The following is a 22,990-nucleotide window of genomic DNA, read 5'->3' as shown; positions in this document are numbered from 1 at the left end:
TTCATCCCATTGCTTCTAGTCTTAGATAAGAATAGGGCTGATCCCTCTGCACTGTGACAGCCCTTCAGATATTTGTAGACCGCTATTATGTCTCCTCTCAGTCTTCTCTTCTGCAAGCTAAACATTCCCAGATCCTGTAACTGTTCCCCATAGGACATGATTTGCAGACCGCTCACCATCTTGGTATCTCTTCTCTGAACTTGCTCCAGTTTGTCTATGTCTTTTTTAAAGTGGGATACCCAGAACTGGACACAGTATTCCAGATGAGGTCTGACTAAGGAAGAGTAGAGGGGGATAATGACCTCATGTGATCTAGACTCTATGCTTCTCTTACTACATCCCAGAATTGTGTTTGCCTTTTTGGCTGCTGCATCACACTGTTGGCTCATCTTCAGTCTATGATCTATTAGTATACCCAAGTCTTTTAGTCTGGGCAGATTATTTGCACACTTAAAAGAACCATTAGATTGGTTGCACAGGGTACAACACTGGTCATTTCTCAGTTAAAAAATTTAGTTGCAGGCCATATTTCTGTAAAACCTTTTGCCATTTTACACTCCTCTTGCCATTTTTCAAAAGTGGTGAAAAAAAGAGGATGGAGTTTAGCAAGAGGGGGCATCACCTCCCATGACCTGCCAGAAATTGGTGCAAAATTAAAGCAATGCATAGATTTCAGTTTCTGGGGTGATGACTGCTAAAGATGCGACAAAGTTATTAAGGGGGTTATGCAACCAAAACATTCATCAGCTATTCACAGGATGAGTGATAAATGTATGATAACTGGAGCCTGAATGCTGGGACCACTCAATGTCTGTGGAGATAGCTGCGTGATACACTTCACTATCTTCAAGCGTTTGCATTGCTGCTGCGCTCACTAGGGCAACGTGGTTACATTATTTTTGCGATCTCTGGGGGTCCCAGATTTTAGGTCTCTACCTATCCTGTGAATAGAACTGTAGTAGAAATAGGTGACACATATTTTAGGTGAGAATACACCTTTAAGATGTACGTACCTCTTGAGAAATTTGGCCATGTACCCCGAATTTAGAAAAGTGGTGAAAAAAAATTGGAATTGAAAATCGGGTCAAAAATGTTTATGTTGGTTACATTTTGGCACTTGACTAATCTCCGTTCATCTGATGTACAAGGTCTTCCAGATGGTGGATTCCTCCTGTACTTGGTGGCTGCAGTTCCTGCTTCACTGAGGCACAAGCTTACCTCTGTTACGCTGTCGCCTGCTAAGACAGTTTTTATCCATTTCATTGCATGACCCTTGAGCGATGAATTGCAATGACTGAAGTTAATGGATAAATAGGAGCTTGACAACAGTTTTTTTATGATGAGTAATTACTTTCTCAAAGTCAAATTTTTTTATTTTTTTTTTATAACAAAGATTTATGTCAGACATTTGACTTTATCTCCCACCGCAGTCAGGAGCGCAATTGGTTAGTGCCCCATAGTGTATGGTTACAATTAGAATTATTCAACCCCCTTTGCAATTTAGGTTTCTTTGCCAAATTTACAAACTTTCAGTTCTTTATAAAAAAGCAATCAAACAAAAACAATACAAATAGCTCAACACAACTAATAGAACAAGCGGTTTCTCCAGATTCAACACAGAATGATGCTTTTATTCACCCCCTCTATGACAAGCGTCTTTAGCCCTTAGTAGAGCACCTTTGCTAATATGATTGCTGCAGACGTGATGGACAGCCAGACAGTGGCTGCTGACAGAGGAATCTTACCCTATTCTTCATGGACAATGGCCTCCAGTTCACTAATATTCTTGGGTTTGTGTGCTGCAACTGCCTTCTTCACAAAGATTTTCTATGGGGTTCACGTTGGCGACCGTGATAGCCACTCCAGAATCTTCAAGGACTTCTGAAACCAAGCCTTGCTGGACTTGGAGGTATGCTTGGGATTATTGTTCTGTTGGAAGGTCCAATGACGCCCGAGCTTCAGCCTCCTCACAGAATACATGACATTTGCTCCTAGGATTTCCTGATACGTGATTGAATCCATCTTGCCCTCCACATGCTGTAGGTTACTAGTGCCAGAGGAAGGAAAGCCATTCCAGACCATCACCGAGCCACCGTCGCCATGCTTCACTGTAAGCAAGAGGTTCTTTTCAGCGAATGCTTCATTCTTCCTCCTCCAGACATACCGCTGATCCACAGACCCGAAAAGCTCCAGTTTTGTTTCATCACTTCACAGAACAGAATCCCCAAACTTCTGTGACTTATTTATATGGTTTTATATTGGAGGTGACTTTTCTTGTGCTCTTGGGGCAGTAGGGGTGTACATCTTGAAGTTCGGGCATGAAGACCTTCAGCATCTAGTACCTGCTGCAGGCCTTTTGCAGTCACTTGACAGCTTTTGACCACCTTCCTCCTCAGGAATCTGGTAGCAGCCAGTGATAGCTTCCTCTTTTTGCCACGTCCAGATAGTGTAGCCAGTATTCCTCTAACTTTGATCTTGTGAACGGCTTCAAACTCTGGTAATATTCAGTTCCTTTGCTATTTTTTAAAATCCCCTTTCCTTGCTTATACAAGGCATTGACCCCTTCTTTTAACATTTTGAACCGCTCTCTTGACTTAGACATATTTCTACCATGCAATCAGACATCACAATTATTAAAGCCCTAGCCAGACCAGGTTTTTGATGTGTTTTAGCTCAAGCATGCCTGATGCAACTAACAAATCCCTTGATTAGTTGCACCAGGTGTGCTTGGGATAACTGATTTGCAATGTGTTCTCTTATGAGGGATTCTATTCAGGGTTTTGAATATTGCTGAGATTGCAGTAGTTGTCAAATGGGTTCTGTCATTTAAAAAAAAAAATAAAAAATCAATACTTACCTATTCCTCCCCAAGGCAGTCCCCTTAACACAGGGGTCCCCAACTCCAGTTCTCAGGGACCACCAACAGGTCATGTTTTCAGGATATCCTATGGTAAGAACACCTGTGGCAATGTCTGAGGCACTGACAATAATTACATCACCAGTGCAACACTGAGAAATTCCTGAAAACATGACCTGTTGGCGGTCCCTGAGAACTGGAGTTGGGGAACACTGCCTTACCAGATCTTCACCTTCCTGATCTTCTCCTGGCTGCTCCAGTCCCCGAGTCACGTTACCTCCATCCGGCCAAATCCTCTTCTTTCTGTGACAAAGAATACATTGTGGGCATTCTGCTTCCTGCAGGTCAAGGTCTCCAGTCACTAGTGACAAGCAGGGAATGCTGAATTTTCAGCAGCCTACTTTAGCACGATTGAGCACGTGCGGTGTCTCGCCGCTAGTGTTTCATATACACTAGATAAAGCAGGCTGCCGAGGATTCAGCATCCACTGCCGACCATGAAGTGAACTGTAGCTTATGGGCGCTCCGAAACAGGAAGAAGAAGATCCGGCTGGTTTGCAGTCGGGTGACCCGGGGGTGCGGAGGAGATTGGTGAAGAGAGGATGCAGTAAGAAGTCTGGGAAAGAATAGGTAAGTATTGACTTTTTTTTTCTAATGCTCTTTAAAAGTGGTATTTTGTGCTGACTTTAAGCCATTATTAGTTGTGTTGAGCGATTTAAATTGCTCTTGCTCGACTTTGTTTTTACAAACGGCTGAAAGTTTGTAAATTTGAAATATATGCCATGTGTCCGATGTCACAGGGTCACGCCGCAATCTTTGGTCACGTGACCTGTGTTGCAGCCAAAGTCGCCAGATAGCCCTACTATGAATGCATGCCTTGTTAGGTCCTTGCTCAGAAACCTCCCCTTATAGTTCCTGATACAAATATTCATTACCTGCATAACATGGAGTCAGCATTGTTCTTTTTGTTATTGAATTTTCTTTTTATCGGACTTCTGCTACTATCGATCCCATTTTAGGTCATAGTTTGGACTGTATTGTTTAACGTTAGCTTTGCATTCGTTGACTAATGAAGCTGCAATAAAATTGGTTTTAAAGCAGAACTTGACAGGTTTCCCTACTTTGAAAGCACTGAGCGGCGGTGTGCGCCAGAGAATCAGCATCTCTCCCGCCGGTGGAATTAGTTTCATGTTTACATGTGATACATGCAGATTTCACCCTCCTCACTTCTGCTTAGGAATGTTGCAGATTGGAGATGCACCGACTTCCATGCAGTTTCCTGCCACACCTGGAGGGCATTCTGAAGCATTGTTATATTAAATAACTTTTATCCTTAAATGTGGTAATAATTCATAACCTGCTGTTTACTAAGCGTCGGCTACACTATTCCTGTTAATGTAACGATGTAACGGCATACAGACCTGGTATGACCCTTCTAAAGATCAAAAGGTCTTCATTGTGAGACACTTGTAGTAACAGGGGGCAACTAGTAAGTATATCCAGTAGAGTGAAAATTTGAATCATCGCAGCCCCCTGAAAAGGTCGTAAATTTTAAGGGGCTTTCTGGAGTGAAAAAAAAATTATGGCCAGGGAAAGGTTAAAAATTAAGGCCTGCGGCTCGGGTCCTAGAGAAGGATGAGTCGGCGACGTGCTGCTCATTGAGCGTGTGACCACTCAGCCAATCATAGGCTTTTTGAGCCTTTCATGGCAGAATCACCATTGAAGCTTGTGATTGGCTAAGAGTAGAGATGAGCGAACGTACTCGTTGGCGCCAGGGGTGAGTGGGGGGTTGCAGAGGGGAGTGAGGGGGAGAGAGAGAGCTCCCCCCTGTTCCCCACTGCTACCCCCCGCCGCCCCCCGGATCTTTTCGCCCGAGTAGTCAGTTACTCGAAAAAAGCGGTGCTTGAGTGCGATATCGCCCTAAACGAGTATGTTCGCTCATCTCTAGCTAAGAGGGCACATGCCACCTCATCATCTTCTGGGTTCAGAGCGGTGGGGCGCCGGACTCCTGCCCTGGACTGGGGGTCATGAGAGGTGAGATGGCCTTGTTTTCCTATTTCTAACCTTTCCTTGCCAATAGAATTTTTTCCACTTCCAGAAAAGCTGTTGCGGAATATTTCATCCCAGGTGAAGGGTCCCTTGATGGTATATTCACACGATGGAAAATGGACGCAGGATATGCATCAAACGTGCGATAAAGCTACATCTCAGAAGTGCCCTATTACTAGCAATGTGAATCGATTCTGTAGTCTACATGGTGCAGATTTCCAATGTGTGCAAGGGGGAAAAAAAGTGACATGTGACTTCTTGACAAGGATTCCATAGCGAACCCATGTCGGGCTAAATCAGCCTGCAGATCTGCGGTTCACCTAAAGGCAAAGCTGAGGCAGAAGTCCACCAGGCAAAATTCACATGGAAATATTGGATGTGGATTCCACCAAGTGAACAAACACTAAGAATCACTGCAATAACTACACTGCATTAGGGGTGGGATCTTCTATCCGCTCAAATACCTGTTCTAACTCTCCCCAAACTAAACACAATATGTGGGTAACCTGTCTATGCCGATTCAGGCGGACATGTTGCCTTAAAGGGGTTGTACCAAGATTAACCTTTATCACCTATCCATAGGTGATAAAAGTCTGATCAGTGGGGGTCTCACTGCTACTACTGTTTTCCCCGTCGTCCTCACTGCGGATTTGCTGTACCCCCCCACAATGAGGAGGAGATTGAATGGAGCCATGACAGTGTCACTCCTTTAATTTTCAATGGGACTGCCAGAGATATTCGAGTACAAGCACTTGGCTATTTTCATCCACCTCATTGAAATGAATAGAGTGGTAGCCACACACATGGCCACAGCTATAGTCATTAGGGTGTCACTGCAGGTGGGAGAAGAGACCATGCTGTGAAAGGAAAAGGGAGACAAAGGACCCCCATTCTTGGGATCATTGCAGAGACCCCCATGATCATAATTATCACCTATCCTCACAAACTTACCGTGTTTCCCCCAAAATAAGACCCTGTCTTATATTAATTTTTGCCCCAAAAGAGGAGCTAGGTCTTATTTTCAGGGGATGTCTTATTATACTTAGCCGGCTCGGTCCAGGTCCCTCCTGCTGCTCTCTGGAAGGCCGCCTGCACACGAGCGTTCCGGATTCCACTCGCGGATTTTCACGCGCGTATGGTACCTAAATGTGCTTGCGGATAGGTGCGGATGCGTGAAAAATCACGCGCGGATATACGCGGATGTGTTGCGGAAAAAAACGCGCAGAAAAATCCGGAAGACACCCTTATTGTAAACCCAACCCCTAGAGAACTGCCCATTCCCTGGAAAACAGCTTAAAAACCAACACCCAGACTCCGTTTTGTCCCTCTTGCTTGTGTGAGCACCGTTAAATTATTCTGGCAACATGCTTTCACCCGGTGAGCAGATGTCTTTGTGGGCATGGTTGATCCATGTAACTTTTTTCGGACGTACTGCGGTAACGGAGGAGGAAGAGCCCCCCAGGAAAAAAAGGAGGTACTGGGTGCACCCTGGCTGGTGTCTGCTGGCTGCTCTCTGGTAGATGAGGGGACTGAAAGGACAGATCTGCAGTTGAAATGTGCCTGTGAAGCTCTGCTGTGTGTTGGGACGTCTCCTACCATGCCTACTTCCTGTAGTCATAGCAACCAGTGACTCCATCCGCAGCTGCACTCCGGATGTACTGCGTGAAAAAACGCACCCATTCACTTGTATTGGAGGCTTCACGCGCATGATCCGACCAAAATTAGAACAGGTCGCAGATTTTTTCACTCGCGTGAAAAAACGCGATACACATCCGTCCGTCTGGGGACAACTGCGGATCCTCATAGGAGTATATTGGCTGCGGTCTGGGGCGGATTATGTGCCTAAAATCACGCGCTTGAAATTCTGCTCGTGTGCAGGCACCCGAACTCTGACACACTAATCCGTGGCATTAATTGGCAAATTCATAAATCCCGCCTCCACAACAAGATGGCTGAAATTGTTTCTTCGACCGCTGCTCAGCCAATCAATGCAGCACTTGATGAACCAACCACAGCCATCTCATTGGTTCGTAGAGCGCTGCATTGATTGGATTCTCGATCACTGTTCAGCCAATCAGATCTATCGCTTCCTGGAGGCGGGATTTATGAATCCCGTCACCAGGAAGTGATCTTCTGTGGGCAAACGAGGACTGCAGGACGAACAGCAGAGCTCCAGCCAGCAGCAGGAGGACCGGTGCCGAGCTAGTATGAAAGAATTTCTTTTTTTTTACATAATGCAGCTAGGGCTTATTTCCATGGTAGGGCTTATATTTCAAGCTTCCCCAAAAATAAAATTAAAACAGAAGTAGGGATTATTTTCAGGGTAGATTTTTTATTTTGAGCAAACAGGGTATTTGGGCCACATTTACTGTATTTACTGTTGAGTGTCTCAGCCTGACCCAAAGCCCGAGCATCATAGACTCCTACGATTGAGTCAAAAATACCTGCAGTCGGGTCACTCATAGACATTTTGGATACATAATGGCCGGACACCATCAAGAAGGACACGAGAATGGACACTAGGCAATAGAAAACGGCCGAAGTGTATAAAGAGGCAAGGAGAGGACTGGCTTACAGAGTATCCAAGAGTCAAACACGACTGACCCGGATAGAATTGGAATTCGGCCTGAATACGATTACGTGAAACTGGTCTTGCAATTATTTAAAAACAAGCCAACACAAATGGCCTCCAGTCCGCACCCCGTGAACGCAGAAAGACAACGGACACGAGGTATCTATTTTTTTTCCAGTTTTTATTGAGTGAAAATGTCAAACCTTGCATCAGTCATGCAACAAAAAATAAATCAAATAAATAAACACATATATTAAATTTCTAACAGCACTAAATTCAAGTGGAAAAATATTCAGTTCTTATCAATGGGGGAAGGGAGGGGGGGGAGGAGTCCAATTCAAGTATTTAGAAGAACTCATTCTCACCTGGCTTATTTATAATAATGTTAAAAGTATATATCTGTATGTAATACATATATACATCGCATATATATCTATCACATACCCCCATTATATACAAATGTACACACGCTTCTACCTATATCAATATACGCAGAAAGTATCCCAATATAGATAGTAAACTGTCGTTCGCCACGGTGACCCGAGTTTTGCTTCCACAGAAAAATGCAAAAAAAAAAAAAAAAAAAATTAAACAAAAATGACACATTAAATTTTGCAGATGAGTTGGAGATGGCTTACGTCCTACTGTGCAATATCAGGTTCGGGAAAACCTCTCACCTGATCGTTTCTTCAATTAGTTTTTTTGTTGCTTTTATTGTATTCCCCTTTTTTTTTTTTGCTACATTGAACATAATTAGTTTTATTTTTTTGTGTTTTTCGGGTATGATAAAGTCTACAGTTTTAGAGATTGTAGTGTCCCATAGTCGTCGTCGTTGTTTGGACAGAACCTCCTGATAACACGATCCCTGATGCTTTGTAGGTCCAACTAATGCTGACGTGCAAAAGAGGAAACGCTCGAGTGTCAGAAACGGGGAGGAAAAAAAAAAACAAAAACCGGTGTATCCCGAGAAAAGAGAGGCTCCCCGAGACGGCTGCGGTGTGATACAATGTGGAACTATTTGTTTTTGGGTTCTTAACCTTGACTTTTTGAGATGCGGTTGTTTCGAGGATACAGTGGTGGCCAGCTCAGCTGCGGGAGGGTTGGAGTTTCCTTCCCATTACTCATCTCACAGATCATTACAGTAATAAAAAAGAAAAAAGAAAAAAAGAAAAAAAAGGGGGGGGGGGGGGGGGAGAAAAAAAAATAAAAGCACACGTAACTGATTGAGGGGGGAAAAAAAACTCACAAAATTAAATACATTAAACTACAAACTTATATTAACAATCTGAAGATCACAATCCTCCATATTATCCGAACATTTTGTTATTTCGTTTTTTTTCTATAAAATTCAAGTTAAAAGTCGGAATCACGCTTTTTTCAGTGCTAAAGTGAAGTTGAAGACTTCAAAAAATCAGAAGCTAAAAACCGAAAAAAATAAAATATATATATATATATATTTATATATAAGAGGCATTAGAGCGGGGTCTGGGGTAAAGGGGGGGAGCCGAGGTCTACATCTGATGGGGCTCTGACTCCGACAGCCACCATTTTGCAAGCGTACTTTAATTTTTTGTTATTTTTTTTTTTTAATCTTTTTTGTTCTATATATAACCTTTACAGAAAAAAATACTGTACAACTTTTTCATTTATTTATTTATTTTTTAAATCAGAATGAATATGTTGCTCCAACACCGCTTTGTTTTGCAAACACTTGAGGCTTATCCCCAACCTAATTTTTGTTTACCCCCTACCCCCCCCCCTGTTGAGTACTAAGAACTCCGTCAAGTTGGTTGGGGCCCGTGTCACCTGCACCTCGTCAGAGAGGAGGCCTGTAGTGTTTTCAATCTACGTATAATTGACGGCTGACTCATAAACGCGCGATCTTCATTTAGGCGTCCTCCTCGTCGATTCAACGCTTCAGCCGCCGCCGCGTCCCTTTGGCAGATAACCTTTTTGTTGAATCGGGATAAAAGGGCCTTAAAAAAAAACAACTCATCTAGTGACGGATACAAAGAAAGGGAAGCAGAATGATTTTTTTTTTTTTCTTAAGTGCAAAAAGTTTTTTTTTTTGTGTTTTTTTTTTGTATTTTAAAACAATCCATCTGCACTTTGCCCTAAATGAAGGAGTTCCTTTTTTTTTTTTGTTTTTTTTTTTTACTGAAGTTTCCTACCTGAGAGAGAGAGAGAGAGGACATCCTGTGCTTGGTCTGCGGTGTAATGGTTTAACCCTCGATATGACCTCTAGGGTACCTAAAGAGGTCACCGGACTGTCAGAGGGTGGTACAGCTGAGCTGAAGTAGTGGAAACTCTCTAGTTTCAGAGTTGTGGCCCTATTGCCGGCCCCTGAGCAGTGATATTGGAGCGTTCTCCACAATGTGCTACAGGAATCCTTACCTCTTTCGAACGCATCTACCCCCACACTAAATATTTCCGATCTTTTACACAAGCAGTAACAGCGTGTCCTACAGGGCAGAAGGCTTCCTCTACAGGTGTGAGGTACTCCTGAAAGTCCCATTTTTTTTTTTCAATTCGACCAAAAAACAACGGCAAAATAAATAAATAAACCGGAGCGATTGGTGCAGAGGAAGAGGTTTCTATATAAATATTTATAAAATAAAACAATAGCTTCCCGGGAACAGCCCAGAGAGAAACTGGAAGAACAGGAGAGAGAGCCTCATCACAGGGCGCCCGATAATGCTAGTCAATAAATACCCACCAACCCAGCCCATCTGACCTCCTCCCTTGCCGTAACTGTATATAATGATAATAAAAGAGGAGTGAAAGTACTTTCCTTTTTTTTTTCCCCTCCTCATCCCCCCCCCCACCCCCACCAACGATGGGGCTTAATACAAGGACTTCATATCGCAAGGAGTCACATGTGACGTTCCTTTGTCCTACTTGCTCTCAAGCACCAGTGTGAATGGACTGTAACGGAGGAGGCCAGAATAGCAGAAATATACCCCCTTGAGTCCTATGTAACTGATGACTTGGTTGAGTCCGATGTTGCAGAAGCTGCTTTTGTTAAGGTTTCCTATTCCTTCACTTGTTCTTTTGAGTCTTTTTAGTTTTTTTTTTTGTTTGTTTCTCGTTTTTATCAACTTTTTCTTTTTTTTTTTTCCTTTTTCCAGCGAGAGAGAGGGGGGGGGGGGGGTTATGGGTGAAGAGAGTAGAGTAAGGCCCTCAAAGGGGGGGATACTTATAAAACATTCAGTTCTAAGTGGATGTTTGGAGGTTGAGTGGAGTTTTGGAGGTATCACAGTGGTTTGTGGAATCCCCAGCACTTTCTTTGTTGCCTTTCCTAGACAAACATTCACCATCGGGCAAGGAATCGTCAGAATCTGTATTCAGGTCTTCCTCGTCGTCTTCCTCCTCTTCATCTTCATTAATTTCATCCTCCTCTTCTTCTTCTTCGTCCTCGTCTTCCTCATCCTGAGACATGTCGTCGTCAGCATCCCCGCAATTGGCTATCTGAGTGTTTTGCCTAAGGACACTTTCAGCCCCATCCTGTGGCTTCTTGCTAAGGTCCAAGGAGTCGTTCAGGCCCACCCCGGCTGCATTTTGCAGGAACAATAGGGAGTTATGAGTGTCTGTGCTCAAATTCAGGGAGCTGTCCAAGTTCACTGGTGGGTTTTGGTGGTTATAGTCAGCACTACATGGAGTGGACCCCTCTGGCCCAGGAGAAACCGAAGGTAGCTCCCCCCTTTCCTGTTTCTCATGCTTACGCTTATGCGAGTCCATTTGAGACATCCCCACTACGGTGTGCTTGCAGCTGGGATAAGTGCAATGAAAGTGGGAGCACTTCAGCTTGTACTTGCATTCGGGCACCTCGCAGTCAACGCTGGAACTAAACTGACAGAAGCCGGCAGCACTGATGACATCCTGCTTTCCGTGGTGCTTTCGGTGAGCCGTCACCTTTGTGCTGTCGGTGCAGCGGAAGCCGCAACGCAAGCAGTGAAAATGTGTGCTATTGCCAGAGAACTGGCAGTCGGGGAAGTTGCAGCTAAGAGAGGATTTGAAGCGTTTAAAGTCATCGAGAACAAGGTTGTCCACTCTGTCGTGGTGCTGCGCATGCTTATACATGTGGGTTCGCCCGCAGAACTTGTAGCCGCAGTTTTCTCGGGTGCAGTGGTAGTGAGTCACCTTCAGGGAAAACTGGCACGCCGTATCCTTACAATCTTCGTACAGGTCGTAACGTCTGAACCCTTCCAACATCATCCCTTCGTCCAGCATTTTGCGGGAAGAGGCAGTCTTCCGTCGTTTGCCGAAAGGTGACATATCCTCAATGATCCAGAATCGTTTTTTGGCTCCAGAAGCTGTTGGCATGGTAATGGTGTTTCCTGCGAAGACAAGGATATCCATCATGTGATATGGTCTATAAAGGAGCAGCAACATATGTAATATCGTAGATTGTAACTGTAACATTCCTCCAAAGTATATAGGAAATGTACAAAGTTGTGACATGAAACAGAAATTATAGGGGTCATCTAGGAAACTGCCGCCAGGATACACCGGGGTCGGAGCAGAAACACACTGCTCCGACCCGTGCTCAGCGGCCGGTGCTCGTAATTAGAAGCGCAGCTCATACGGATTTCAATGAGAGCTGTGTTTGTAATTAGGAGTGCCGGATGCTACACAGTGGTCGGAGCAGCGCTTCCGCCTCGACCACGTTGTATCCCGGCGGCCGTTTCCTGGATAATCCCTTTAAGCCTTGTACTTGTATCTGCAACCATTTACTTTCATTTGACTTCAGTCTTTAAAGGGGTTGTACCAAAAACGACTTTTATCACTTATCCACAGGATAGGTAATAGACGTTCGATCTGTGGGGTCAATGAGACCCCCATTGGTCCTGAGGCAATGTCCCTTGACCCTTTCTCCTACTACGTTAGGCTTGGGGCAACCCCCTGCAGTGAGGAGATTGAATGGAGTGGTGAACGCACGGCACAGCGCCATTCATGTCCAGTGAGACTGTCGGAAATAGATGAGCGATGGTACTCCGCTCTTTCCGTGAGCCCTCTGGAAATGAATGGAGCGGCGCATGCATGACTGTCGCTCTATTCAATCTGACACCCACAAAAATAACACCATTGGTGCTGATTCGGACGTGGCTTTTGATGCGAATCCACAGTGGATTTCACCCCTTCAAATGCAATGCATTGGGGTCGGAGCCACAATGAGGAGCTGGAAGTGTAATAGAAAGCATCACTCCCATTGATTTCAATGGGACCAATGTCTTCTATTACACTTCCGGCTCCGACTCAAATGTAGACTTTTGTCTCTGATGCACAGACATGGCCAGAGAATTAGCTGATCATTGGGGATCATGAGCAACGGCCCCCCGACTATCAACTATTGATGATCTATGCCGATGATAGCGCATCAATGGTAAATTCCCAGAAGCCCCTTTTAACACACTGGTCTGTTCTAGTGTTTAGAATGGTGCCATTTGCTATCTAGTGACTGTAAGGGTTAGGTCACATCAGCACTTGGGATTTCTGTGTCCCTGCTGTGTTCAGAGAGTAAGAAAATGACAACACCGGCCCAACGGTCAATCTTAGTGGAGTCCATTAGGCTCTGTTATGACTATAATGGGGTCTGTTCCATTTTCGAATGGCTGCCCAGCATTTTACAGAATAGAATAAGGCAGCATGCTGCGCTATTTCTGTTTTTTTTGGGGGGGGGGGTTTGCGGAAATCAGCGATGCTGATGTGAACAAGGCCTTAAAGGGATAGTTAAATTTCAAAATGGCAGCATATAGAGTTCCCACTGATCCCGAGGATGAATGGAGCACAGTGCTCGGTACCGCACTGCACAGTGGATCTCCGGCCACATTCATTTGAATGGAGCTATGCAAGCACCGTGCTTCCTTCAGTCTCTGGATTAGCAGGGGTCATAGAGGTCGGACCACAACCGATCATGATGTGACATTGTGAATGAGTCTTGGCACCCCGATAGAAACATGTGAAGGCTTTTAGTTATTTCGAGGCCTTTACGTGGGTTGTGTGAACTGACTTGATACCTATAACTATAGCGGTTTCTATATATTCAATACTTTGTTATTTTGGCGTATTCAAGAAACATAAAAAAGTGCAACTTGTATGAAAAAAAGGCATTTCTAAGTTTTTACCCTTTAATAGCCGTATTTTACGTGTGATAATACCAAACGGAGAGCAAATGACGCAAGCAGAGCAATAACTATAGACCCGCCATATTGTTGGCTAATATTGACATTGTCAAGTGTTGAAACAGATTCAGTATTGCAGTGTAATTGTGTCATTGTGTCCGGTGGACTAAGACTCCGGCACACAGAGAAAGTAAGAAACGGAAAGGTACCTGCGGCGTCCTGTACTAGCGGGACATCACTTTTGACTGGAGCTGGAGTGGCTATTACTGGTGTAAAAGTTGGAGCGCTGCTTGTTGGCACCACAATGCCCCTGCTGACCCCAAGGCTGGCAGTGATCAAGGAGTATGAGACACAGGATGGAGAGAGCAGGAACGGGAGGGAAGAAAGGGGAGGCCTAACCAAGGCAGGAGGAAAGGAAGGAGCATGAGGCATAGCCGCTGTTGGAGGTGCATTGTGGGTGAGAGCGTCGTCAGAAGCAGAAGGGACCAGGCAGCCTGGAGAGTGTGAAGAAGCAGGAAAAACAGAACAGAGAAAGGAAAAAAAAGAAACAGAACAAAATGAACCAAATGAGAAGCTGAAGAGAGAAAACCATGAGATGAAATGAAACACTAAAACAGAAGGGGGACGTTCAGACTCACAAAACTTTTTGACAGTATAGATGAAACTTTTGTGGAATGGAAGTGGGGGGGGGGGGCTATAACTTTTTTTTTTTTTCTAACATGAACCGACAGTAAAGAATATTTAATTCATGTCACGGTGATTGCTATATTACGTGGCCTGGTTCTTTAGAGAAGATGTACACGTTATCTTACGGGATTAAACATTTTACCCTTCCTACCTGCATCGGCACTTTCATTGCCCACCGGAGTGCTGGAGCAGCTGCGGTCCATGTTGGAGGACTCGGACGACAATCCACCAGGGCTGCCCAGACCGGTGTAGTCCATGCACTCGTCAGTCTCCGTGTCCATCATGGTTTGGGATGCCATCTGGAAGGATGAAGGGTTTTCTGTTGAGGATGGACTGTGCGCTGTGCCGCCACCCATGTGAGTATGTGATACCACCTACAAAAACACCCCCACGTTAGATTATATATATAGGGTATGACGCGGCTCAACTGCAAGCCAGAGCGCTGCATCGGAAATAGCTGCCTCTAATGTATTTCACCTGGCCGGGTACCCGGTCAAAATTCTTTCCCAGCATTCTCCTCATGTGCTTGCGGGCGTGTGATGTCATCTGGTGTTTAAGGAGGAATGAAAACTGACAGGCCTCCCGAATGCAGTGGAAGTGACTATTCACCTGATTGTATTTGCATCCTGCCGAGAAACAAAAAAAAAGGGAAAAATGGTAAATTCTTCACTTATCGCATCAAACATTAAAAGAACGCAAACTCATACGTGAAGCCTTACTATCCAACATTCACTCGACTGAACTTGCGCATAAAGAATAGAACCCATTGATTTCAATGGGTTCGTTAGCATGAGCGTGTTTTGTGAAAGTAGGACCTGCTCTATTTTCCTGCGCAGAAAAAGACCCCATAGAAGTCTATGGGGGGGGGTGCAAATTTGCAAAGGGGAAGCACCAAACATATCTTGAGCTCATTAGGCTAAACAGCCTTTTAATCCACGGAAGGATGCATAGCAAAAAGTACAATACTACATGCAAACGTGCATGTAAATGTACCCCATCCAACCTTGTTCATGCGCTAACACGCTCCGGCGAATGTTTTTGCGCATACGGCCGTGTGAATAAGTCGTCTTTTTTTTCTCTTTTTCCAATCTACTCTGCCTGCCCCGGATTTTGCAGATCCAGAATGCTAAAATATGTTGTTCTTTCTTCTAATTTCCTGACCGTTGCTTCTGTAGCAACCAGAACAAACAGGTGGAGGGTTTGGCAGGTGAGGACTTGCAGTCACCATGACAGCACCGCCTGACTTTGTAAGCTGGCCCCGGCACCGGTACCTCCAAAAGGTGAGCAAATAAGAGCAAGAACAGCCTCCTGACATCTGTAAGAGGACACGGGACTGGCGCGGGTATGTTGACGCCGATCACCTTGGTTACTGCAAGCCGCTATTAACCTGGGACATGAATACTTTATGAGTTAACAGGGTGAGGTCTTCTGTTTTGTTTGTTTGTAAAGGTTTTAGTTATGCAAGAAAACCAAAAAAAACTCCGCGGCGACGAATTGTAATTCTCAGTTCTTTTGCTCTTATTTGCAAACAATTAGCTTTGTTGTCAAAGGGCTGTTGCAATAGTTACGGAGCTTCCAGCAGACTGGCTGTTAATGAGAGGCTGAAGCAGCTCCGTTGTAACGAGGGCGAGGTGCTTAAAGACGTCTTCTCAGATATTCGTTTTTTTCTTTTACAAATGTGGGGAATGGCGTGAAAGAGAAAACCTTAAGGTGTTTCTACGATTTATCCTCTGACCGAGCGACCAATGTCCGAGTCCGCTCGTTCGCTCTGACAGCACGTTAATACAAGCAGATACATTGTTGGCTCGTTCGCTCGCTTAATCGTTCACACTTGCTGTATAAGTGAACGAGAACGACTGAGCGATCGGTACGGGAAGCGAATGATTAGCGAACGAGCCAACGATGATTTTGATACTTGCCCTCTCCTCCTGGCTTTATTTACATGGCTTCAATGCTGAGGTTCGGTATGCTGTGGACCCCAGTGACCGGCTGCAGTGGGGTACACCGAATGTCACTGCTGCGGCCATGTAAATAAAGCCCGTCGGGATTGAACAGGTGAGTAAACCTCTTTTCTGCTGTTTACACTATCCCCCGCACTTGTATATTTTTCGTGTACATCCACTTTGGAGTTACACCAAGGGTACTTACCCACGGACGTGAATGAAGTTGTGCCCGAAATTCCTCGGGCGCAACTCACATCGAAGAGCACTCGGACATCCCGTCTGTGTGCTGTCCGATGTGCTGAACACCGCATACGGACATGTGATATTCCGCTCCGAAAATCGGACAAGAATTGGACATGCTGTGATTTTTTTTTTTTTACTAGGGCTATCAGATGCAAGATTTTTAATTTTGGTACAGCCCCTTCATTGCAAGTGAATTTTCTAATGTTAGCCTGTACAGAATTAGCAGAGTTTAACTTGACTCTTAACACATTAAGCTAACTTGCTGTGCTACAGTTTATTTGACCTCTCAATATCTTTTCAATGTGTTTTCTTGTTTTGAGAGAACAATAGCTTTTCAATGGCTCGCCACAAGTTAACTTGCCGCAGAAAGTTCTGACAGTCAAGTTAAACTTTGCTCTGTGTACTTAAAACCCTTCAACCCCTTTAAAAAAACTGTAACATGACTTCATTCAACAGAGAATGGTTGCCTCTTAGTGGATACATACCCATTCTGCCACATTCTTCTCTCTTAGTGAAGTATTTGAAGCCATTTGCTGCTCTTCGTTCCGCCTTCTCATGTTTTTTCACATGCCATGGAAGCTTAGTGGTTATATTGGTGACAAAGTAACAGCTGGGCCTTAGACAGTGGTAGTGTCCCCGCATCCTGAACTCACAGTGCTGGAGACAGTGAAAAGCAGGGGAGAAGAAGTGATTTATTAGACATATATGTTGAAAGAGGTTCAGTCTATGATTTGTTTCCTACGCTCATGTCCTGAGATAGGTTGTTCCACATCTGCTCCGGTTGGAGGCTCCACCGCAGTTCCGGCTCAAGATACTGGAAGCAAAAGCATTGCATGCAGCGCTTCTTCTTCCATCTAAAAAGCTGGGCGGAAACCAAACGGACCCCATTAGAGTCAATAGGATCCATTCAGCCGCAGGAATTCCCCTATACTCTCCCTGAACGGAGTAGGAAAGTGGAACCCCAGGGGCAGATGTGAAACCACCCATAGAACATCTAGCTAAAGTTTGTGAACTTCTGATCAGGTGACGCACATACCTGGTTGGGGCACAGACACTGCAAGGAGTAGTACGCAAACTGGTCTCGCACGTTCACCAGGCTGTTGTTGGGGTTGATGTGGTCGAGGCAGTGGGACTCGGCTTTTCCTGACGTTTTACAAACATACTTGCAGTTTCCAAACAAACAATGAAAGTGAAATTTATTTGCATATTTGCAGTCGGTGGCCAGGCAGGGATCACTGCGGAAGATCCAAGAGAGAAATGGAACAGGTGCAAACATTAGATTTCTGCTAGAGTTGCTTAAAAGTTTGTTCAACAATGTGCCGTATAGGACGAGAGATATCGGTCAACGCAACAAACTTTCCAACTAAACCAATTGAAGCAAAGCAGCGCAGAACGTATTGTGACACAAGTTACTGGCTAAGTGGTCCCAAAAGCCTTAAAGGTTCTCTATAGTATAAAAGCTGCCGGAGTTACTATCGCACTCACTTCTCATGGAACTGTAGGAATCCCGGCTTGACTTGAGGTTTAGCATTTTCAAGAGAAGTCATCACCATGGGAGATGAGGCTAAACTGGGCACCGATGCTGGTATTTGGGGGATCTGTGGTATGGATGATGCCAGCTGTTTCCATGCTAGTAGAGTTGGTGTGGATGGCACAGCAGCAGCGCAGGGCATGGGAACCTCACATCCAGGTGTTAGACTTGTGGGTATAGGGGGTGACGCTGACATTGGCGAGACCTTAGAGTCTCCGGGAAAAGAGATTTCTGAGCCGCCTTTTGTTCCTACATCAGTCCGAAAATGAAAGCTGCAAGGAAGAGAATTACATCAGAAAGGGCAGAGAAGGCATCACGTAAGTGATCCTACATAAAACATGTGGATACATAAGGGGGAGGGTTACTAAGATAAATGCATGAAAATTCGGTCTCAATTTGTGTCCAAAAACTGGTTTCCACACCTTGTACCATTTTTATTATGTGTTTTAGACAAGGGGGTGTGGCTTAAATGCAACACTGCGCAACCAAAATTTACACAACAAACCAATAAGAAGTATAAAGTTAGGGTATAGAGATGAGCGAGCATTGCCCTTAGTGAGTACCTGCCCGCTCGAGAGAAAAGGTTCGGGTGCCGGCGCAGGGGAACAGTGAGTTTTGGCAGTCAGCAGGGGGGGAGCAAGAGAGAGATGTTCCCTCCGTTCCTCCCCGCTCTCCCCTGCAGCTCCCTGCCCGCTGCTGGCACCCGAACCTTTTTTCTTGAGCGGGCAGGTACTCGCTAAGGGCAATGCTCGCTCGAGCAATTGCCCTTAGCAAGTATGCTCGCTCATCACTATTAGGGTACCTTTACACAGGCTGATAGTTGCCTGAGCAATTTCAGGCAATTATCGACCCATGAATGCAAGGCCCCCGGCAGGGCACTGATGGGAAACCGCTCATTAGTCGGTAGTCGTTCCGTTTGAGTTCATGGAGTGTAAACAGGACTCATTTAGTCTTTGGAAGATTCCTGTTTACAATCAATGGAGGTGATTGGCCAGAAGAGATCCCCGGCCGCTCCACCTCGATTGTCAGACAGACTATTGCTCCAGTGTAAAAGCACAAGGGTAATAGTCACTGGGACCGCTGCAGGCGATATACATGCCCAACAGTCGTGCCTTGTAAAGGTACCTTAAGACAAAGTGTCCAAAGATGCCCAATTTATCATCCAGCAGGAGCCACTGTGATAAATCTGGCACATTGTTAGACTCTATGGTCTAAGTTTACACAGTATTTTTTTTTTTTAATTCAAGCATTGTTTTATTAACTTTTTCGTTATTTTACATCACAAACCCCAATTCTCTATCACTTTGATCAAACTTACACTATTTATTGATAATTAACCCCCTTATTTTAGCCACTCACTTTGCATGTTTTATGGCTCCATCCTGAGTGCTGAAGAGGGCCCCACATTCCTCCACAATACAGTGAAAATGCAGTTTATGCAGGAAATCGCACTGATGGTCACAGACGTCGGCCGGATCAAACCTGGTGATACACAAGGAAGTCTTAGTATACCGATCGGTCAAACCATTTTTTGTACAGCTTGCCCTTTGGTTTGCATTCTGTTACCTGCGCAGGTAAGTCTTCCAGAATTCTGCATTCTTTTCACGATCGAGGGCCTTCATTACCTTGCCCAAATAATGTGTCGACTCCCCGGCTCCGGAGTCGCTGCTCTCGGCATCTGCTTTCAGCGAGCTCCCTGCGTTGGAGTGTTGGCTCTGCCAAGAGGAAATACGTAAAACTGTGAGCCAAATCTGTAAAGAAACCTGAATTCTGTACATGAATCGACACTCGTTCTTGAGAACGGATATTACAAGCTGTTACCTTATGCAGAAGTGAGTGATGGAGCAGCGGATCACACGCCGTGTCCTGACCGTTGGGCTCATTACTATATAAAGGGGAACACAAGTGTTACAGGAAGTTACCCTTCAGAACGCAAGTAATAAAAAGAAAACAGAACTGCGGCCCATTGGTACATAATGGCAACCTAAAAAATGGGCCGATTCTCACCTGTTCAAACTCAGGTCAAGGCTGTGCTCCTGGGAGCTGTTCTGTAGTGTTCCTTCTGCGTCTGAAGTTTCGGTTTTGACGCTAAAACGACCCGATGGCTGACCATTGCCCACTACAAAATAGAAGAAAACGAGTGAAGTGACGGTCCTGGATAAACAAAGATGGCCGCACGGCCCCTCTGACTACCTGTACATAGTATGCATCTATAGTCTACGACACTACATGGTGCTCCTATTAGTCAGTGCTGCTCCTATGGACAGCGTGTAGTGACTAATGATGCATACTAGTGCATAGTGTCCATGGCCGTGCGGCCATCTTTGTTTCTCCAACACCGGGATGGGGGTCGCTTTAAAACAAAAAACACAAACAAATTGCAAACCGTATTCCACATGAAAATCATTGAGTGGCATAGGTGATCTAGAGAAACTCACCTGCTTCGGGAGAGGGGGACTGCTTGAGTGCTGCGGCTGCCAACCGTGCCATCATTGGGGAGATTAGACCCTTGCTAGCAGAAATCTTCTCCATGATAGATGTAGCAGCCGGGGAAGTGCTGTTTTGATCACTGGCCCCAGAAGCAGACTGTGGAGAGGAATCCGGGGCAGCGACAGGCATTATATTACTTGCATTTAGAGGTAACGTGGCGCTTCCACGGCCGCTCATGATAGGGTAGTATGGCCCGGTGCCAGCAGGAAGTGCGGAGCTAGAAAGCGCCAAAGCCAGGGGCAGATTTGTGGGTAATGTCTGGGTTAGAAGTGTGGAGATCTTTGTGGTCGGTGGAATGGTGCTGGTGGATTTCTGGGTCTGCGGTGAAGGTGCTTCGGACACGGTTGGGACTAGGGATACGGAAGACTGCTGACTGGTAGGGGAGGCACTCAGACTAGAGTTCTTGCTACTCAGAGCAGAGAAGTCAATGAGATCATCGTTGCTGGACTCTTCCAGGTCATTGTCCTTTCCTGACATGAGGGAAGACGAGAGGCCGAGCACCCCTGAGCTGCGGATGTGTCGCCTCTCATGTTTGCGCTTGTGTGAGGTCATCTGGCTGGTGGAGGTGAAGGTGAAGCCACATCCAGTGCGTATGCAGTGAAAGTGGTTGGTAGCCTTGCTGTACACACATCCCTCATATTTGCATTCCTCGTATTTGTAGAACTTCTTGAAGCCGTCTTTTGCATATGCATCATCCTTTATGTGGTAGCTCTTGTGCTTCTCGATGTCACACTTATTCTTAAAAGTAAAGCTGCATCCCGGACGTCTGGAGAGAAACAAAACGCATTCTAGTCTCATGGCTTTTTTAAAAAGTAGAATATGTGAAAAACAACATGGCGGGCCTTAGTGATGTGCGACCAGTACAGTCACACAGGCCGCCAGCCACCAGGCTGAGGGCAAGTGTCTCCCTTACGTCTGCCTGGCTGAATAATCTTCCCCCGTCTGGCAGTGTCTTTTAGCATTACATGAATCACCCTCCTCCTGGCCGTCTCCTCCCCTCTGAAGTTCCAAGATGCTACTGTCAGCCCATCGGTACCCCCACTACACAATTATCTAGATACAATACCAGAACCAAGCTCATAATACAAACACAGTAGTAGAACTATGTACAGCGGTTGATTTGCGCTGTATTTATACATTTAGTTTTGGAGCTGTATAGATATTATGAGTTGGTTCTGATACTGTAATTATGTTATGAGCTTGGTTCTGGTATTATATCTATGTACTGACGTTGGCTCTGGTCCTGTATTTACACTATGACCTTGATTCTGGTGCTGTATGTATGTACTGGGCTTGGTTCTGGGATTGTGTATATGTCATGAGCTTGTTGCTGGTGCTGTATTTTATGTAATGAGCTTGGTTCTGGTATTTTATGTACTGAGGATGGTTCAGGTTTTATTTAGAAGTTTGGTTCCGGTGCCGTATTTATTTTATGAGTTTGTTTCTGATACTTTTATGTTATAAGCTTGGAAATGGGGCTGCACTTATGTTGCGAGCTTGGTTCTAGTACAGTATTTGTTACGATCTTGCTTCTAGTACAATATTTGTTATGAGCTTGGTTGTGGTACAGTACGTTATGAGCTTGGTTCTGGTATTGTATCTATGTATTGAGTTTTGTTCGGGTACTGTATTTATGTTACTGGCTTGGTTCTAGTACAGTATTTATGAGCTTGGTTCTGATACTGTATTCACTAAGCTGTTCTAGTATGCTGCCAGTTTGCTGCTTTACGCACAAGCAGAATACAGACAGACTACCTATCAATGGAATATATATATCGTTTTTTTTTCTTAAAGGGGAAGTGTGTGTGTGTGGGGGGTAGAGGTTCTGTACAGGGTGCCATCTAACCTAAGGCTGGCACTGCATGCTAATACCGCTGCCAATGACAAATAGGGTTCTCCTCTATGTACACATGTAGACAGCCAATACAGACAGTCCATGTTGATGACATGACTAGTGCAACTACCAGTTTAGTGAACATCATGATATAGCCATAAGTACCTGCAATGAAAATGAGTGGTTTTCTGCCCATAGAACTGGCAATCCACTGTGCCACAGTCTTCGGTGGCTCGGAAGCGCTGAAAGCCATCATTAATCAGCTGAGTGTTCTTCTTATGGAAGTTTTCATGTGTCATCACATCGGAGGTGCTTGTGTACACTTTGTTACATCCCACCTGGGAAACAGAGCGGGCAACCTTAATGCCAAATGGTCATATTAGAAACACATAAAGGAGAGAAGGCGGCTGAGAGCGATGAGACATAGACGGGATGCCAAGCGCGTGCGTATGATATCACATCTATCACAGACATGGAAGCCGCTACAATTATTCCCTTCTCTACACAGAATATCACTATGTTAGGTAAAGGGAAAAGGAAGAAAAAAAACCCCAAGATATAATTAGCGAGGGTCTACAGAATCCTGTAAGTCCAAGCTCAAAGTCATCACGTCACTAATGGAATATTCAACTTGTCTTCCCTCTGGCATCTGTCTCCAGGCAA

At 45.0% G+C, this 22,990-nt stretch overlaps 1 protein-coding gene across 7 annotated transcripts in view; it reads right to left on the bottom strand.

The window, feature by feature from the left end:
• Window positions 1-7,639: 7,639 nt before the first annotated feature.
• Window positions 7,640-22,990, bottom strand: part of CASZ1 (castor zinc finger 1) — a 257,347-nt gene continuing 241,996 nt past the window's right edge. For 4 of the 7 annotated variants that reach the window (XM_066606565.1, XM_066606566.1, XM_066606562.1 and 1 more), the window contains 13 exons: window positions 22,493-22,665; window positions 20,442-21,259; window positions 20,011-20,122; window positions 19,825-19,888; window positions 19,570-19,718; window positions 19,363-19,485; window positions 17,958-18,275; window positions 17,509-17,707; window positions 16,958-17,129; window positions 14,764-14,912; window positions 14,438-14,660; window positions 13,809-14,093; window positions 7,640-11,814 (listed from right to left, as the gene is read on the bottom strand). In XM_066606565.1, coding sequence (XP_066462662.1) covers window positions 10,691-11,814; window positions 13,809-14,093; window positions 14,438-14,660; window positions 14,764-14,912; window positions 16,958-17,129; window positions 17,509-17,707; window positions 17,958-18,275; window positions 19,363-19,485; window positions 19,570-19,718; window positions 19,825-19,888; window positions 20,011-20,122; window positions 20,442-21,259; window positions 22,493-22,665 — 3,909 coding nt within the window. In that variant the 3' untranslated portion in view covers window positions 7,640-10,690. The remainder of the gene's footprint in view (window positions 11,815-13,808; window positions 14,094-14,437; window positions 14,661-14,763; window positions 14,913-16,957; window positions 17,130-17,508; window positions 17,708-17,957; window positions 18,276-19,362; window positions 19,486-19,569; window positions 19,719-19,824; window positions 19,889-20,010; window positions 20,123-20,441; window positions 21,260-22,492; window positions 22,666-22,990) is intronic. The other 3 variants (XM_066606564.1, XM_066606568.1, XM_066606569.1) reach the window with 3 other exon arrangements.

This window comes from Eleutherodactylus coqui, chromosome 6, assembly GCF_035609145.1.
Source record: "Eleutherodactylus coqui strain aEleCoq1 chromosome 6, aEleCoq1.hap1, whole genome shotgun sequence".
NCBI classification, from domain to species: Eukaryota; Metazoa; Chordata; class Amphibia; order Anura; family Eleutherodactylidae; genus Eleutherodactylus; species Eleutherodactylus coqui.
Note: the sequence above shows the minus strand (reverse complement) of the source record. Positions and strands in the feature narration are given on the sequence as shown.